Source organism: Anguilla rostrata, chromosome 14, assembly GCF_018555375.3.
Source record: "Anguilla rostrata isolate EN2019 chromosome 14, ASM1855537v3, whole genome shotgun sequence".
Taxonomy (NCBI): Eukaryota; Metazoa; Chordata; class Actinopteri; order Anguilliformes; family Anguillidae; genus Anguilla; species Anguilla rostrata.
Genome location: NC_057946.1, coordinates 14,791,934 through 14,807,622, shown reverse-complemented (window position 1 = coordinate 14,807,622; position 15,689 = coordinate 14,791,934). Strand labels below are relative to the sequence as shown.

At 36.9% G+C, this 15,689-nt stretch overlaps 1 protein-coding gene, 1 long non-coding RNA gene and 1 other non-coding gene across 3 annotated transcripts; 2 read left to right on the top strand and 1 right to left on the bottom strand.

Annotated features, from left to right (window-relative positions):
* Positions 1-1,599: 1,599 nt before the first annotated feature.
* LOC135239266 (uncharacterized) lies at positions 1,600-6,103 on the bottom strand. The gene is made up of 2 exons (XR_010325326.1): positions 5,773-6,103; positions 1,600-4,403 (listed from the first exon to the last, which is right to left on the bottom strand). It is a non-coding gene; the product is annotated as an uncharacterized LOC135239266 (long non-coding RNA).
* A 3,977-nt stretch (positions 6,104-10,080) lies between these two features.
* On the top strand, positions 10,081-14,482 carry LOC135240217 (lysosomal membrane ascorbate-dependent ferrireductase CYB561A3-like). Its single transcript, XM_064309607.1, has 6 exons — positions 10,081-10,436; positions 11,567-11,765; positions 12,111-12,319; positions 12,577-12,731; positions 13,055-13,220; positions 13,615-14,482. Exons 2-6 carry the CDS (start codon positions 11,579-11,581, stop codon positions 13,627-13,629), a joined length of 732 nt encoding a protein of 243 aa, XP_064165677.1. The 5' UTR covers positions 10,081-10,436; positions 11,567-11,578; the 3' UTR covers positions 13,630-14,482.
* A 609-nt stretch (positions 14,483-15,091) lies between these two features.
* trnaa-ugc (transfer RNA alanine (anticodon UGC)) lies at positions 15,092-15,163 on the top strand. The gene has a single exon. It is a non-coding gene; the product is annotated as a tRNA-Ala (tRNA).
* Positions 15,164-15,689: the final 526 nt, after the last annotated feature.

The window sequence follows — 15,689 nt, the reverse complement described above, 5'->3', positions numbered from 1 at the left end:
GAAAGTTCCTGCACTGTACTTCCAGCGCTACAAAATTGCATACAAGGTGCAAAGCAATTACTAGGATAAAACACTTGGAGGATACGAGGAGTGTGCCAGTTTGGGAAAACATCTAAACACGATTAAGGACATTCCAACACAATCTTTTAACACTGAGTTTTATGAAGGCATATTTCATAATTAGACATGTCATACAGTCACAATGGAATAAAGGGTCACATAGTTAATTATTTGTTGTCCTCATTCAGACCAACAAACATTATTGAATGGTTGTGTTTATAAACGCATAACCCTGATGTGAAACCACTCCACGTACCTGTATCTGTATACCTCCTCAAATCTTTTTTTTTTTTTTCAAAATATTTTTTGGTGTGGTCCTATTCACACTGTTCCTCCTTTTGGTAGAAGCCCTGGCCTTCTGTCTCTTTTCTAACAGTACTGAGGCAGGGTTTCAGTTGTCTGAACACTGGAGTGGTGGAGGGTCAGTAACATACAGTACTGTGTAGCAGGGGGCTGCTGTCTCTCTTTGGAGCATGCCATGAACAGGTGCACTGGGATTAAGGAGGTTGAAGTGGCCGGCGCCAACTCCGATTCCCAGGCAACCCTATTCCACTCGTTCAGCTCCGTTTGTGAAAGGACTTCACTGATGTTCCCTTCCTCATATCTATTCAGATTAAAATTTGGTTGGATTTTATGGAGTTGTTGTCACTGAATTTGTAGTGATGAAAGTAATCAGCATTTCATTAAAATCATAGCTACATGTGTGAAGGCATCCTTGCAGTACTGATGAAAAGTGAAGTATGTGTGTAATTATGTTATGTTATATATATATATATATTAGTCTGACAGTACAGACCAGATCAGAGAACCCCAGCATCAAACCTACACCCAATCGGAGAACTACAGTACTCATCATTATTAGTGTGGCTCTTGTTTCTAGGGGGAAAAAATAAACAATGCACATCAGTACACAGGCTTCCTTCGTCATTCCTAAAGTATTTAACAAAATCACCAAATTAATACCCGAGGGTTTTAACAAATGAACTGTTTTAGCACCTCAAAGCAGCTGTTCATGTAGCACATCTTTTGTATTAAGTGTTAATGAAAGACCATTGTATTGAATGTTTTGAGAAACATGTTGGGACATGTCCCATCTTTTTGATAACAATCAATGGTAAACTGTTTTGAAAGTTCCTGCAGTTAAATAGTCATAATCTTGGCAGTCTGTCAACAATTCACCTTCCTTCCTGGTAGGTATGTGCCTCAAGCAGCCATTTAAATGTGCTTTTGCTTGCTGTAACATTTTTCTCCTATACTAGCCTGTAGATGAGTAGATATATGTTGCCTTCTCTTATTATTTTTGGAGGTTGTACTGTATACTCTGTATGCATTTGTTCAATAAGGACTTTTAAGTACTGGAGAGTTTGAAGTGTCTGTGAAACGTGGAGTACTTGGAGGAGCTAATTTTTTAAATTTATTTTGGCTTGAAGTGACCAGATCTTTCTCTGGTATCAAGTGGTGTGATGGTGTGCTTTATACATTCATCATAAGCAATACACCCTTCATCTGGCTGATGAAGGAGACCTCTGCAGACACACATTTTCAGTACCTGGAATGATGCTGCTCATTTAGTAGGGAGTTTGTATTTCATCCCTCAGAGTGGTAAATGGTACCATCCCATCTTATCCAAAACTCTGTTCCTCTTGTAAGACTCGGTTTATGGAATTTAAATTGAGTTCCTCACCCGTTTCAAGTTTTGAAATGCCTTCTTTAGTCAGACCAATTTATAATTGTGTTACTGTTTCAAATGTGTGTTTTTGCCTGCTGATCTTGTGGTTGTCTCATCTCTGCAAGACCAATGGCATGATTCTGTTTTTTAAACAAATTATTTATGTGAGCTGATGAGTCTTTTGGTGTTCAAGAGAGGACATATGCATTTACAATTCATCATCCTTACTTTGTGGATTTGTTTCTTTTATAATTTCCACAGAACTATCAATTTACTGCACAGTTGACCCGCAGTCTCCCCAGTTATGCATAAGTCCCACACAGGGACGGTGTGTTTTTTTCACTTCCACATCCAAATTATGACTTGATCCCTTTATTTTCCCATCAATATAATAAAAATGGCTATTCTTCTCTTCCTCCACAGAATTGTGAGAAACTGTGTCAAATGATGTGGGTTGGTCCTCATTGAGCTCTGCTCTTTTCAGGATTTTGTCCTCATTTTGCATACTCCATACTACAGTTCCCTCTTGTGGCCCAAAATGGTCTAACTGTGGTTGTCCAGTCTTTGTTTCCATGAACTCTTTTCCTCCTGAGTTATCAGCGGTGTTTTCATTGTGTGATTCCTCTGTCCCACTCGTTTTCTCTGAATACCTTTTTTCAGGTTTGTTGCCCTTTCCATCCTTGGAAGGATCTCTACCATGACTGCACTCTTTATTGTTATCAAATGATATTAAATTATCATCATCCCCCAAGCTCGCTGTTCTACTGTCATCTTCCTTTGTTTCATGTTTGGTCTGTTCACCTTCTCCATTTTTATCTTGATCCAGAGTTTCTGTTTTTTGTTTACGTTCCAAATTTGTACCAGTGTACTCATGATTTTCTGTTGGAGGTGCCTTTCCAGTGTTGTTGTAATTATGCAATTGCAGTGCAGAAATCCTTTCTAAACCTTGTCTTAAGCCAGCTGCCATGCGATTAATTAAACCCACAGAATTGTGTCCTTCTGAGAGAGAATTGATTTTATTTGTTTTAACATCTTCATTTGGGACCCCATCTGAATCTTGAATTTTATCAGATGCAGTATTTTCTTTAATCGTGGTAAAACCGTTTTGGTCAATGTCTTTCATTGGTAGATTCTCACTCCCAAGTGTAAGGAGCTCCCTGTGGGCTGTGGTATTCATATGGGATGTAGGGTTATAATCTATTACTTGCATTTTAGTACTTCCATCTGCCTCTTTTTTAGTTAAAGTTACTAATGTTGAGTCTTCCTCTTTAAGAGACTTTGCAATGTCTTGGTATGGTATGGCAGCCAGCTCTTGATTTAGTTCTTTCATGTGCCTGCCTTTATCGTCCCAAAGTGTATTTTTTGGAGTTGCCTTCTCCTTATCATCAGGAGTCATGCCTACTTCAGAAGTTGTGGGATTAAGTTTGTGATTTACTTTGTTCATAAAATAAATTTGTTGATATTCTTTGTTTATGTCTTCACTGTTTTCAGGTTCTGGCATTTCTTGAAGCGTTGTAATTTCAGGTTCTAGCTTGTCTTCTTTAATTTCATCCTTTTCAAAAAATTCTTTACTTAATGAATCGTCAACTGATTTATTTTTAATCAGAAGTTTTAGCCATTCTATTGGATGAATGATGTCAGGTTCTTGTTTTTTGTCTGACTCACCATTTTTGTATATGTGTTTTATTTGCGTATCTGTATATGTATCTTTGTTTTCCTCATTCTCAGGTTGTTGTATTTCTATAAGTGGCAGGGAATACACATCTCCTTTTACTTCAATATGATTTGTCAGCATAGTTTCTATTGTTCCTTTATCTTCTGCTCCCTGCTCTGCTTTTATTATTGTTTTCCAATGGTAGATTTTTTCAGCGTCATTTTTAGGTTTAATGCTGTCTTCTAAAGCTGTTGAATTAAGTAGTTTCTCTTCTGATTGCATTTTGCTGTTTTCTTCTTTTGCTGGTCGATTTTCCTTGATTATTCCTTCCTCATTTTGAAGTTTTTTACTTTTTTCAAGGAGTAAAATATTCATTTCTTGATTTTCTTCAATGACTGAATTTTCTTTCATTTTTAAAGTTTCAATATCTGTCTCTTCATCATCCTCAAAGGGTAACATTTCCCTGAGTGTGTAATATGGTATTGGATAGTTTCCTTTGTTATATCTATTGTTATCTAGCTTGTCCTTTGATCTTTGTGAATATCCTTTAGCTGACTGCTCATAAGTCACATGTTTTGGTCTTTCTTTAATTATCATTGTGTTGGGTTTGTTATATCTTTTTGGGGAATAATTTGATTCTCTGTCAGTCTCACCCTGGTTTTCCTGGATAGAAGGTTTCATGTTTGCTTCTATAAAATTGGAGAAAAATATCACAGGCCTGGCAGTCACATATTTTTCTGTCAGAATCTGTGCAAGTTGCTCAATTTTTATTGATTTCCACTCATTTCCTTTCTGGTGTTTTTGTAAAAGGGCACCTTCAAATGTTTTACTACCACTCTTACAATGGTAGACAGTCCAGGACATCCTGGGGATATCGGGCTGTTTTGCCAGGTCTTCAATGTTCGAGTTAGTGTCATCTGAAAGAGCTACTCCGCTAATTATGTAGCTTACGGCACTGTCTTGTGGGTTTGCTTTCCTTGTTATGAAGCTTTTTTCCTTCTTTGTCATGGCACGTATATCCTAAGCAAAAAAAGAGATATGGTATTTGAGTAAATATTTCAGTTACACCACAGATCACTGAACAAAGGGTTACGTAAAACCTTTTAAAAATATAACCGCTTTAATATTAAAGAATTAATTTAGTTGTTTAAATTAATTAAATACAGTATGTTTCAATTATGATATTTAGAAGTAATGGATATTATTGAAACATATATAAGAATAATTAAGGTGAATGCTTGAAGGTTTAAGAATTGTGCATTCAGTGGAGAATATCATAATCTTGATAATGAATTTTTTCCAAAAGAACACATTATTTGCAGTTAAACTTCAATGTATTTTTTCCTCATATAAAGAACCATTGCATTGCATGATTACTGACATTTTTTTTTTCCATCTGTGCCTACGATAACACAAAAAGATGAGTTTAACTAAAGAAATCATCTTAGACTTGACTTTTCTCAAATTTGCCTCCTGTGGCTTTAATTACAATTAAACAAATTATTGGAAGTCTATCCAATCATTTTGTAAAGTGGGAGGTGAAGGGATGGGAGAGAGGTGGAGGGGTAATTAAGGCAAATCAAGTTATTTTTAAACCACAGGAGCCTAACACATTTAGCCTGCAGTACATGTACAATAGGCACTACAGTTGCAAGAAATATGACAAAGTAAAAGCAGTTTAGGCTTAGATGTGTCTTGCCAAGCAAAGATATTGTGGCAATAATGTTATTCCCTGTGAGAAATTGCAAAGAAGCTTAAGATTTCCAGGTGCAGCATTGAGTACACACTCTGCAGGGTCCAACTGATGGACAGTAATGTTAATGGGAGAAGATCAAGGGGCAGAAGACAAATATATTTTGTTGTGTAAGACCAAGATTCACTTCTATCAGAATGATGGCAAGAACAAAGTGTGGAGACCAATGGGAACCGTCCAAGATCCAAAACCTAAGGCTTAACTTATGTCTCTGACTGTTTTTCTTATTTCTCAGCCTCATAATGGCTTCCTTGACATTCATTGGTGCAATTCTGGTCCTCATGTGGACAAACAGGCAGTAACACATTACAAAGGCAATCAAAAGGCTAAAATCAAAACTACTGAAAACTCTTGTATGCCTGCACTAAGGAAGCAATTAAACACACCTGACTAAATATAAACCATCTGTGATGCAATTTGTCCCAAACATTATGATGCCCTGAAATTGGGGGGAATGTTTATAAAAATGCTGTCATTTCGACACAGTGAAACCAAAATACAAAACATAAAATTACCCTAAAATAAAGGCTGAGAATGTGCACTTTATCCACATGTCAATTGTTCGATTACAAATTTGAAATAGTGCAGTAGCCAAAAATATATGTATGAAAAAAATATATAAACAACCAAGCTTACCATTGGACCAATGTACCACTCATTGATTCTGCTTGCAAAATCCTTATTGGAATAACTGGCCCTCCATTCCATGTGGATACTGTACACCCAGTAAATCGGTATATTCCTGTTTTTACTGAGCACAGACACGTAAATACAAGCACTTTCGAAGCACTGGCAGATGTGATCCATAGGAATTTCCGTTTCAGCTAAACCATTTGGTTCTTTTCCTTTGAAGAATATCTTATTGCAGGAACTCATGTCTGAGAATTCATTGAGCCATTGCCCTACCCCCCAACTCAGCAGTAAAGGGGGGAAGGTAGCAATAGAGAAAACTAGCCACCACGGTCTCATGATACCTGTGGACCAACGATCAAGTGGTGTAGGCACAAAGAGACTACATTGAGTCCTTATCTTTGTTTAATGTTCGCTCTTTAACTTTGAATACACACACACATTGCATCTGAGGTAATTGTGATAATAATTGTCTATTCACAGGCTATGACAGTGTTAGGATATAGAATACAAGGTATTTGTTCTGAATTCATATTTCTTTTCTTTGTGAGATTAAAATGTCATTTTATAGATCTATTCTTGTACAAGGTTCGCTGAGGTCATTCACACAGATAAAAAAGTTACTACCTTATCTGTGTAAACGGAGATTTGCATCCTTATAAATGGCTTGCAGCTTTCACTTTGTGAAAGAGGACTGTTATGTACCTTTCATAATAAGTTGTTTAAGCCATGCATAATGTTTTTTTAATGCTTTGGCATCCATGTATTGTAAAATGGTGCCAGCTAGGCATGGCATATAATATGGGGGCATTGCTCCCAGTGCCCCAAGTGTAGTTGTAATTTTTTTAATTTCAAAAGGAATGTCTGAACTGAATGTCTGCCTTTTAGGTGAAGAGATGAATCCCCTAAAAGGGCGCTCAGACATTAATTTAGAAATAATTCATTTAGATGATAATTACAAACCTAAACCAGACACAATGTCATTATACCCACTTTGTTAGTGGAAAAACTACTTTTAACAGCACACACACCTTTGACTATTGCTCCAAGTCCAGTAAGCTGTTTTAGTGTTTTATTGGAAGTGTGTGCATGAATCCATCCAGCAGGTGTGTTCACATTTGCATGTTCCCCATTCGCACTGTATAGTATGTCTGGTTGCTTTGAATTTATAGAGCAAATATATGTATGAGTATATTCCTTTAGGCACATATTTCCAGCTTGGTACTAAAGGTAAGCACAATGCTATTCCATTGAAGTATCCCTTCTGTTCATTTTAAGAATGAAAAAACAATGTACATGCAAATAGTTTATACATTTAGTGTTATATGTCTTACTGATAATTATTAGTTAAAACAGTATTATGTCCTGGGAAAGTATATGCTGGCAGTATTTCTGTTACTTTATGAAATGTTCAGCCTCACAATTAAATGGATATGATCTGGATTACAATTATTTTTAAAATATTTTTTTTTTAATTCTTTAACCAGACATTTTGTACCTAATAACCATAATGGTGTGTATCATTAATGTTCTAATGAAGGAAATAACCTGAGAAATCTGATAATGTGACAAACTGAAACATTCTTTGGAAGTAATCAATTATAAAAAGAATAAGACATAAAACAAAATAAACAAAACAAAAAAAACATAATGTGTTCAGAACTTGAATTGTGTTTCAGGTCACATTGAATCTAACGACAGCAACACCATGGGAAACACAAGTGGCAAAAGACAGTTGTGCAACTATAGCAAAAGGAACATCCGTGCTTTTCTCTCTGATGACAAGCAGGTCCTTGAGGACTTCTTGCGAGTCACACAACCAACGGAAAGCACACAGCAGCCTAACACTAGCAAAAGGTTCATTTTCAGAAAAGATGTGAAGTTTACTCGTGTGCTAACCGGAGACATTAAAGACTTTGACTCAGAGAACCCACAATACATTTCTATCTTCGTGGAAGATGACGATGAAGAAAATGTCTGTGCCCACAAAATTTGCCTGAACATGAACATAGCTCTTCCTTTGTCTATTGTTTTATACGATATCTAGTAGACACTGTTCCATCACCAAAACAGCCGATTGTGCTAGGTATGTTTGAAAGGTTCCAATGTAAAATGTATTATCAGGAAGTGTGTTGTTTTTAATCGTTTTAACACTTGAGAGGGGACTCTATAAATATAGTAGGATATTCAATGGGTTCAATGGAAACAATAGTATGTCTTAAAATGTTGGTGTTCAAATTTTCAGGATTAAAAATAGTAATTATTTCTTGTTAATTTCACTCATTTGTTTTCATTTTTTACTCAGTCTATTGGTTATAAATATAACTATGCTCTGAAATAATCTGATTTGATTCAATTTCTTAAGCTCACTTTTAGTACATATGTTAGACAGTCTCATCATTTTATGAAATCAATTATGTTAGTTTTCGTTTTGATTTCAGTGAAAATGTGCACTGTAGTTCTGAACTAACATTCCTCTCTTACATTTAGAGAAGAAATGATTTAATTAATTAAATAAAATACATTTGTATTATGGGCAGCATGGCACGCCTCACAGCAAGAAGGTCGAGGTTTGGGATCCAGGCTTGGGCCTTTCTATGTGGTTAGCATGTTCTCCCTGTGCCCGCATTGGTTTCCTCCCATATTCCAAAGATATGCAGGTAGGCTAACTGGAAATTCTAAAATTGCCCATAGGCATGAGTGTGTGAGTGAATGGTGAGTGAATGGTGCGTGTGTCCTGCAATAGATGGGCTGTATATTGGCGGCCGGCAATAGATTGGTGTATTTCTGCCTCTCGCCCAATGCACGCTGGGATAGGTTCCAGCAGCCCCCTGCAGGGCTCCACAGTGCTCCCATTTTAGGAGCATTTGCTCCTGAAAATTGACGTGTGCTAACTGGAAAAATGATTTAGGAGCACATCTACTAATTTAGATGCATTAGTGTGCTCCTAAATTTTTCAACTTGGGAGCCCCTGTGCCCCTTAGATAAACTGTTTGCGTAGAGCCCTGCCCTGTGACCCTGACCAGGAATAAGTGGGTATAGATAACGAATGGATGGTTGGACATTTGTATTATGTAAAAGCAGTTGAGCATGATCATCACAAGCAGTCACATCTGAAATGTAAATCAGCAGAACTAATGTCAATGTAATAGGACAGAATTATTATTTTTTTAAAGTAATATTAACACAACTAGGAAATAGTTTATAGAATATATCGGACGTTTACCATATTTTATCATATTGACAAGCAATAAATAAATAAATAAATAAATAAATAAATAAACTTAACAGCACAACAGGCTACTGTATGAAATTAAACATGGATTTTGTCACAGGGACAGCCTTAACAAATCCAAGGCATGCAAGCACAGACATACTAAAGAATTTCAATGCCTTGTTTAGGCTTGACCAGGTAATTACACTATATAATCTGGAGTTTCATTTACCTGCACAAAAGGATCTACTCAAGTTCAATTCAGTACTAAATACAGATTTCATTAATATTGTATTAAAGTTATGTTGATTGTTTAGTTCATGCTTGTGTCCTCTGTATGTTCTTGTTGCCTATTCCCTGTGACGGACTAGCCTGCCGTGGAGTTCCATGTGAATTGAGAGACGTGCTTTAAGCTAGAAGCACAGTGAGGCATTTGTTATGCTGTAAGGGCTGCATGACTCATTACAAATCAGGCAAGATGGCTTGACAAAAAGACAAATTCATTTTTGTTGATGTTAGAAAAAAGGGCAAGACATACATACACAGGCCCAGCTATTAATGTGACTGTGCTGTTCTGGGCCAACGAAAAAGTTGAGACAAGCTCTGCTGAATTGGATTTGTACCTGGACCTAGGTATAGTGCTTGCATGAAAAAATTAAAAAAGGTAACACATTTTTACAAAAAGCTTGCGAAGTAAATGAAATATGGAAATATGGAATGCATAGCTGAAATGCTGCACATTATGCAATTCTAGCTTGGTGGTACAGACTCCTCCAGGTCCAATGTAAGTACAATATGTATTTTGCACTAATTAGAACTGGATAAAATATAATTATACTCATTATGTTGTAGTTTATAATACATCATTTATCACAGTTTGAAAATGTGGGGTATTGTTTTGTATTAACAAGGTTGTTATTATTGTATTATTTAGTCAATAACAAGGTTCAACAACAAGGTTGCATCGTCCCAGGAGGATTGTTTAATGCTGGGTGGGTAACGGCTCCCATTCCCAAATTAGCCATGTCACACAGACATGTGGCTCAGAGAAAAAGAGGAAGCAGACTGCTGCTGTATCTCCCTTACAGTTATCAGCCTCATCTGTAGCTGCTGGGCACTGTGTCAAGCTGAACATTGACACTTACGTAGCAAGTTCACACTTAACTACTGTAACGCAGCCGTCATTAGGGCTACCAACAGTGGAGACCAACTGTGGATCAAAACAGCTCATGTAAATTCATAAAAGAATGGAATCAAACAGAAAAGAAATCATTTGAAAAGAACACCAAAGAGAGGAGGGAAAATTTGTGAGCCTAAAATAGCAGCAGCCACCATGAGGAGGAAAGGAGATTGAAAACAAGGATACTTGATAAACAGTGAAGTCTTCTAAAGGAAAGACCGAAGCCGTCTAAACAAGACTGTGTGAAGATTCACGTGATAGAAACAGGGTGTCAGGGTGAGTGTAAACAATGTTTACTTTCTCTCTCTGAAGGACAGTTTTTTTTAAATAGAATTTACATTCCACTGTTAGTTATTCAGTTTATTCACGCTCACTGATCCTTTTCGCTGAAGATTGTTGTTCTGTGAAGTGATTTATTTAAGTCTCAAATGTCTGGAATTTTTTAGAAACCCACTGAAGCTCAATACATGTTTCTTTGTGCCAGGATGCCAATTTTTCCTTTTTGTATTTGCATCAGACAAATAAACAATATAAATTTGCATAGCATTGCTTAGAAAGATGGCTCTAGAAATTATTATTTCTTTTGTTTGTTTTGGCAGATTCTCTGCCTTTGATCTTCAGTGGGACTGTAAAGTATACTGATTGCATGTAACAATGACAAGAATGATAATCAAAACAACATAACCACAATCCCATTAATACTACTAATAACAATAAGAACAATAGTAATTATTATTAATTTAAAGCATTAATAATGAAAAAGCTTAGAGATGACTATTCACTTTAGCTCTGGCAAGCAGCACATTGTGTGGTCAAATATATATTTAAGCAATAGCTCATGACAGGCCGTGGTATATGGTTATTATATCACAGCTAAGGGGCAACAACGCCCCTTAGCTGTGATATAATAACCATATACCACGGTCTGAAGTGAGCTATTGCTTTTATAAAACGGTCACCAAGTATGGCAATATGAAAGTAATAGACATACTCCAATTTAAACAATTTTAACGTTTTTTTTTTTCTTTCTCAGACGCGGAGTGATACTGAATTGTGCAAAGGAATTAGACGTCATAGCCATGTTATATGGTTAATATACTACGGCTATGAACCAATCAGATTTCTTGATTTGAGATTCCCGTTTTAAATTATTATTTAAATTATTATTATTATTACTATTATTGTTATTATTTATTTCTGACATTTGGTGAAGAAGTGTAGCTCTGTTTTGATCCTCTGTTAGTGTGAATGAAATTTGTCAGCGCCAACCAGTTTTTATAGACTGTACCTCTTTTTTTTTTTTACTCTGGTCTGCATTTATGTTTAAGTGCCAGAAAGCTTTTCTTTTCTTTTCCCAGTGGTTTCCCAGTGCGTAATGTAGTTTTGTTTTTCTCATTCTCTCACAGAGTGCTTAAACGATGAAGTCAGTGGTGCACTTCTATGTAACATATTTTCTCTGCCTGATCTTCGGAGTCATCTGTGTGATATGTGTGGTACATTGGAACTCCAAGTGGCGGGGGGGCTTTGCCTGGGATGGTTCTGCTCTTCAGTTCAACTGCCATCCAGTAATGATGGTGACAGGGCTGGTGGTTCTCTATGGAAATGGTAGGTGACAGAACAGGGGTATGAACATATCTTGGCCAAGGTCAATGGTATCATTCAGAGCAGCAAAATGGAAATGCACCCATCAACATCAAAAGATTTTTTGGTTTTCATAATGTTTACGTTGGGAAGAGCTATTAAGGTCAAAATATTTGTAAAAATAATTTTTTTTGTCCCCCGAACTCCAGTGGGTATTGTGTATTGAACCAAAAAGATGGCAAGGCTTTTCAGATGCTTGACAGTTGTTAATTAGTAGAGGTGATCTTATGAGGCAGTTGTGCACCTTGGCAGGGGCTCTCTCCCTGAGTGAATGACCATGCACCTTGATTCTCTCTGTCTGTGCCATAGCTGCAGTGTTATATCGAATTCCCTGGACCTGGGCTCAGGAGAAGCAGTCCTGGAAACTGCTGCATGCTGCTTTGTTGTTCTTCGCAATGATAATGTGTATCCTGGGTCTCTGTGCCGCCTTCAACTTCCACAACACAAACCACATCCCAAACCTGTACTCACTGCACAGTTGGGTGGGCATCTCCACTGCAACCCTCTTCATTTTGCAGGTATATTTATTCATACACATACATACGTACGCATGTACGCACACACACACACACACACACCACACACTCACTCACTCGCACGCACTGCACGCACGCACACACACACACACATACATACACACACAAAGATCTAAAATATTTACTTCACCAGATACAATATAAAATAATGTGTTCTTAAAGCACATAAATACTATATAAAATAATATATTTCTAAAGCACATCAAGTATTTCCCCACTCTCCTTGCATGGATTTTCAGTGGCTGCTGGGTCTGGCCATCTTCATACTCCCATGCTCCCCAGCGGCTTGCCGCAAGCTTCTGAAGCCTGTGCACATCTGGATGGGCAGCATGATTTTTATCATGGCCATCGCATCCTGCCTCACCGGCATCAATGAGAAGCTCATCTTCATTTCGTAAGGGTTCGGTTACCTCTACCTCGCAATAATTTTTATGTTAGCTGCATATCCCAACAGACAATCTTTATGAGTTCATGGGTTCTTTTCTAATTAATTTTGCTTAGCATATTTTGTGCATTTTTAGCCGTCCAACAGATGCCCTATTTACAGTCCTGCAAAAAGATTGTAAACAAAAATGTTTTGTAACAAAAAAACATCTATTTTAAAGTCAGTCAAAAAGCTCCTGCCATACAATTTACAACCATTTAGGAGTCTATTTGTTCAAATGCATAGATTAGGTAAAGCCATGAGTCAATATAACCTTCTGGTTCTCCATCCAGTCAAGGAAAGGCCAACGCAACACAGCGCTATTCTGCGCTGCCTTCAGAAGCTGTATTTGCCAATACGCTGGGAGTGTTGATCACAGCCTTTGGACTGTTAGTCCTGAAAATCCTGTTCAGTCAGAGATGGCAGCGGCCAGAGGACGATTGCAATGAAAACACTCCAGTAAGTAGCAGCATGCCTAAATGGGTATGAATGAATCTCTACTCAAACGAACATGGCACCTTTGTGTGAATCTAGAATGTGCATACCGTTATTGGACATGAAAAACATTAAAATTAAGATTTTTTTCATGAATATAGTTACTCTGTTATTCATTTATAACTGTAAGGTTGAAATAAGAGTGTAATCCGATTATATTTATATACCTTCATTTGTTTATACATAACTTCATATTTAGCCTATATGTCTTCGAGTCCCAAAAACAAGGAAATTGAACTCATTTTGCATGTCTTTAGTTTATTTACTACTTACTACTTTATTTTATCTTAATAGCAAAACAAAGCTATGATGTGTTTTATGGGTTTTATTTTGAGCTTTGATTTGTCCTCATTTCCAGCTACTACCTCCATAGCGGTCTTGAAGATAGGACACACAGCGACTGCATAATTACACTGAAAGGAAACCAAAAATAAAGAAGGACCTGTGTGTAACAAACATCTTGTGTATATTTGGGACAAGTAACAGAAACCAATCAAGTATTTATTTATTTTTTAATCACTGCTCTCCAATAACATTCTGTTTACCATTGTTTAAACATTGTTTAATTTTCAGAGATATTGAAACAATGTGCTGTCTGATATCAAATAATTATCTCTCAAGGGCTCTGAGGACCAAGATGCTGTGTCAATAAGCGGCAATAATAAATCTGCAAGGACAAACCGTGGCAATAGCCTAATAAATCTGTAAGGACAAACTTCACAAGTGACACATATAAAACTTACGTTTTAATCAGAAATGATTTCCCAGTTGATTTACCAAGCAATTAACTACAGGCTTAAAAGTTTTAAAAGATGGTAAAAGACGCTGATGTCCTCATAAATCTTAAAATGGACCCTGTAAACTGCCAGGACAGCAAGGAAGTTTTGTGCTTGCTCCACCATTGTTGTATTTCTTGGCCACTCTCTTGGCTTTTTCATGTGTGTATCAGGTGTGCTAAAAACGAAGTACCGACAATTTAAGATGAGCGAAGCAAGAATATCTTTCTTTTCTATACTTTTTTTTCCAACTCTGCATATCTTGCTATCTTGTCAGTTAACGACTACAACATTCTTGCAACATGGAGTTTATCTGGCCCTCCAGGACTCCTGCTATAACCTGGGAAGGTTGCTCCACCATTGCGAGATGAAGTTGCATGTTTTATTAGAAACTTGCACTTAGCTACAGTGCAATAGATTATTTTAACTAATAAAATCAATTTAAATCAATATTTTGTCTCAAATTATTGTTCAATTTCATTCATAAGAAAATTGTCCATGTAAGCAGGGTAATCCACTTCCACTTAGCATCGGGGGTTCTTCCCCAGTGCATTGGTAATTATTTTTCGACAGCAGACCACTGTCACTGCAAAACCTGTTGCCCTCTGCAAAAACGATCGCCGTCCACTTCCGGTCAGTTCCGATCAACCCCTTAAGCACCTGAGAAATCTGATGGAGAAACGAATGGCTTTTTCTACAAACGAAGGGGTTTGCAGTCATATTTTCAACCCAGTTATAGCCTACCCACTATATATATACAAGAATATGACACGACTCGATAACGAAGTTATGAAAAATATCTTCGCATTCGTCAGTAGCCTATTTCTATTCTGATTATCTAAGCATTCATTTTTCTAATACCAACGAGGCGGATATAAATTACGGAGGCCTATGTCTTGAAGGATATAGGACTATTTAGAATGACACACTTAAGATTTGGGGATCAATCGAAAGACACCGCGTGTTTTCATTTGATTTATTTTAGTTTTTACTTTTTTATTAGTTATTTTTATTTTACTAATACGACAAGAGCCTACATTTTGAAACTTGTTCCATCAAGGGGATGTAGCTCAGTGGTAGAGCGCATGCTTTGCATGTATGAGGCCCCGGGTTCAATCCCCGGCATCTCCATGGTTTGGTATTTTGGAAGTTAAGGTTACTTTGGGCTTTTAATGTCTTCGTGTGTTTTTTTTATTTGCGTTATCAGCGTAATCATATTTTTACATGGGCCAAACGTTTATGTCGAAGAAGATAGAACTGTAGCCCATATGAAAAACTTGAGCTTACGCTTGGTGCTATCACTAATGTAGCTTTGTCCTCCAAATTTCTTTCTAGTTGTTATATTTCTAGCGTATAATTTAAAAACGAACAAATGTGCACCCAATGCGGGGCTGGATATACCTAATTTCCACACTAATATAGGATGTCCAATCGCAACCTCGTTCATGGACGAACCCCTCTGCACGGAACACAAAATCTAGGTCTGTCGTTAAAAATATTGATATCAAAATGAGAAGTTACAACAAACATTATTGACTGTATAGCTCACAAGCTCTATTCCAAAGCATTGCTACCCAATGTTTCCAAAATTATTTAATATAACTTGAGTCTTACAATATCCTAAATATCCAATGGGGAGTATCATTTATTGTGGTAC

Excerpts from the sequence above, each read along its gene's own strand:
- LOC135240217 (XM_064309607.1), top strand. The coding sequence starts at position 11,579 with ATGAAGTCAGTGGTGCACTTCTATGTAACATATTTTCTCTGCCTGATC. Across the intron at positions 11,766-12,110 it reads GGTGGTTCTCTATGGAAATG|CTGCAGTGTTATATCGAATT; the intron begins GTAGGTGACAGA and ends TCTGTGCCATAG. Across the intron at positions 12,732-13,054 it reads GAGAAGCTCATCTTCATTTC|TCAAGGAAAGGCCAACGCAA; the intron begins GTAAGGGTTCGG and ends TTCTCCATCCAG.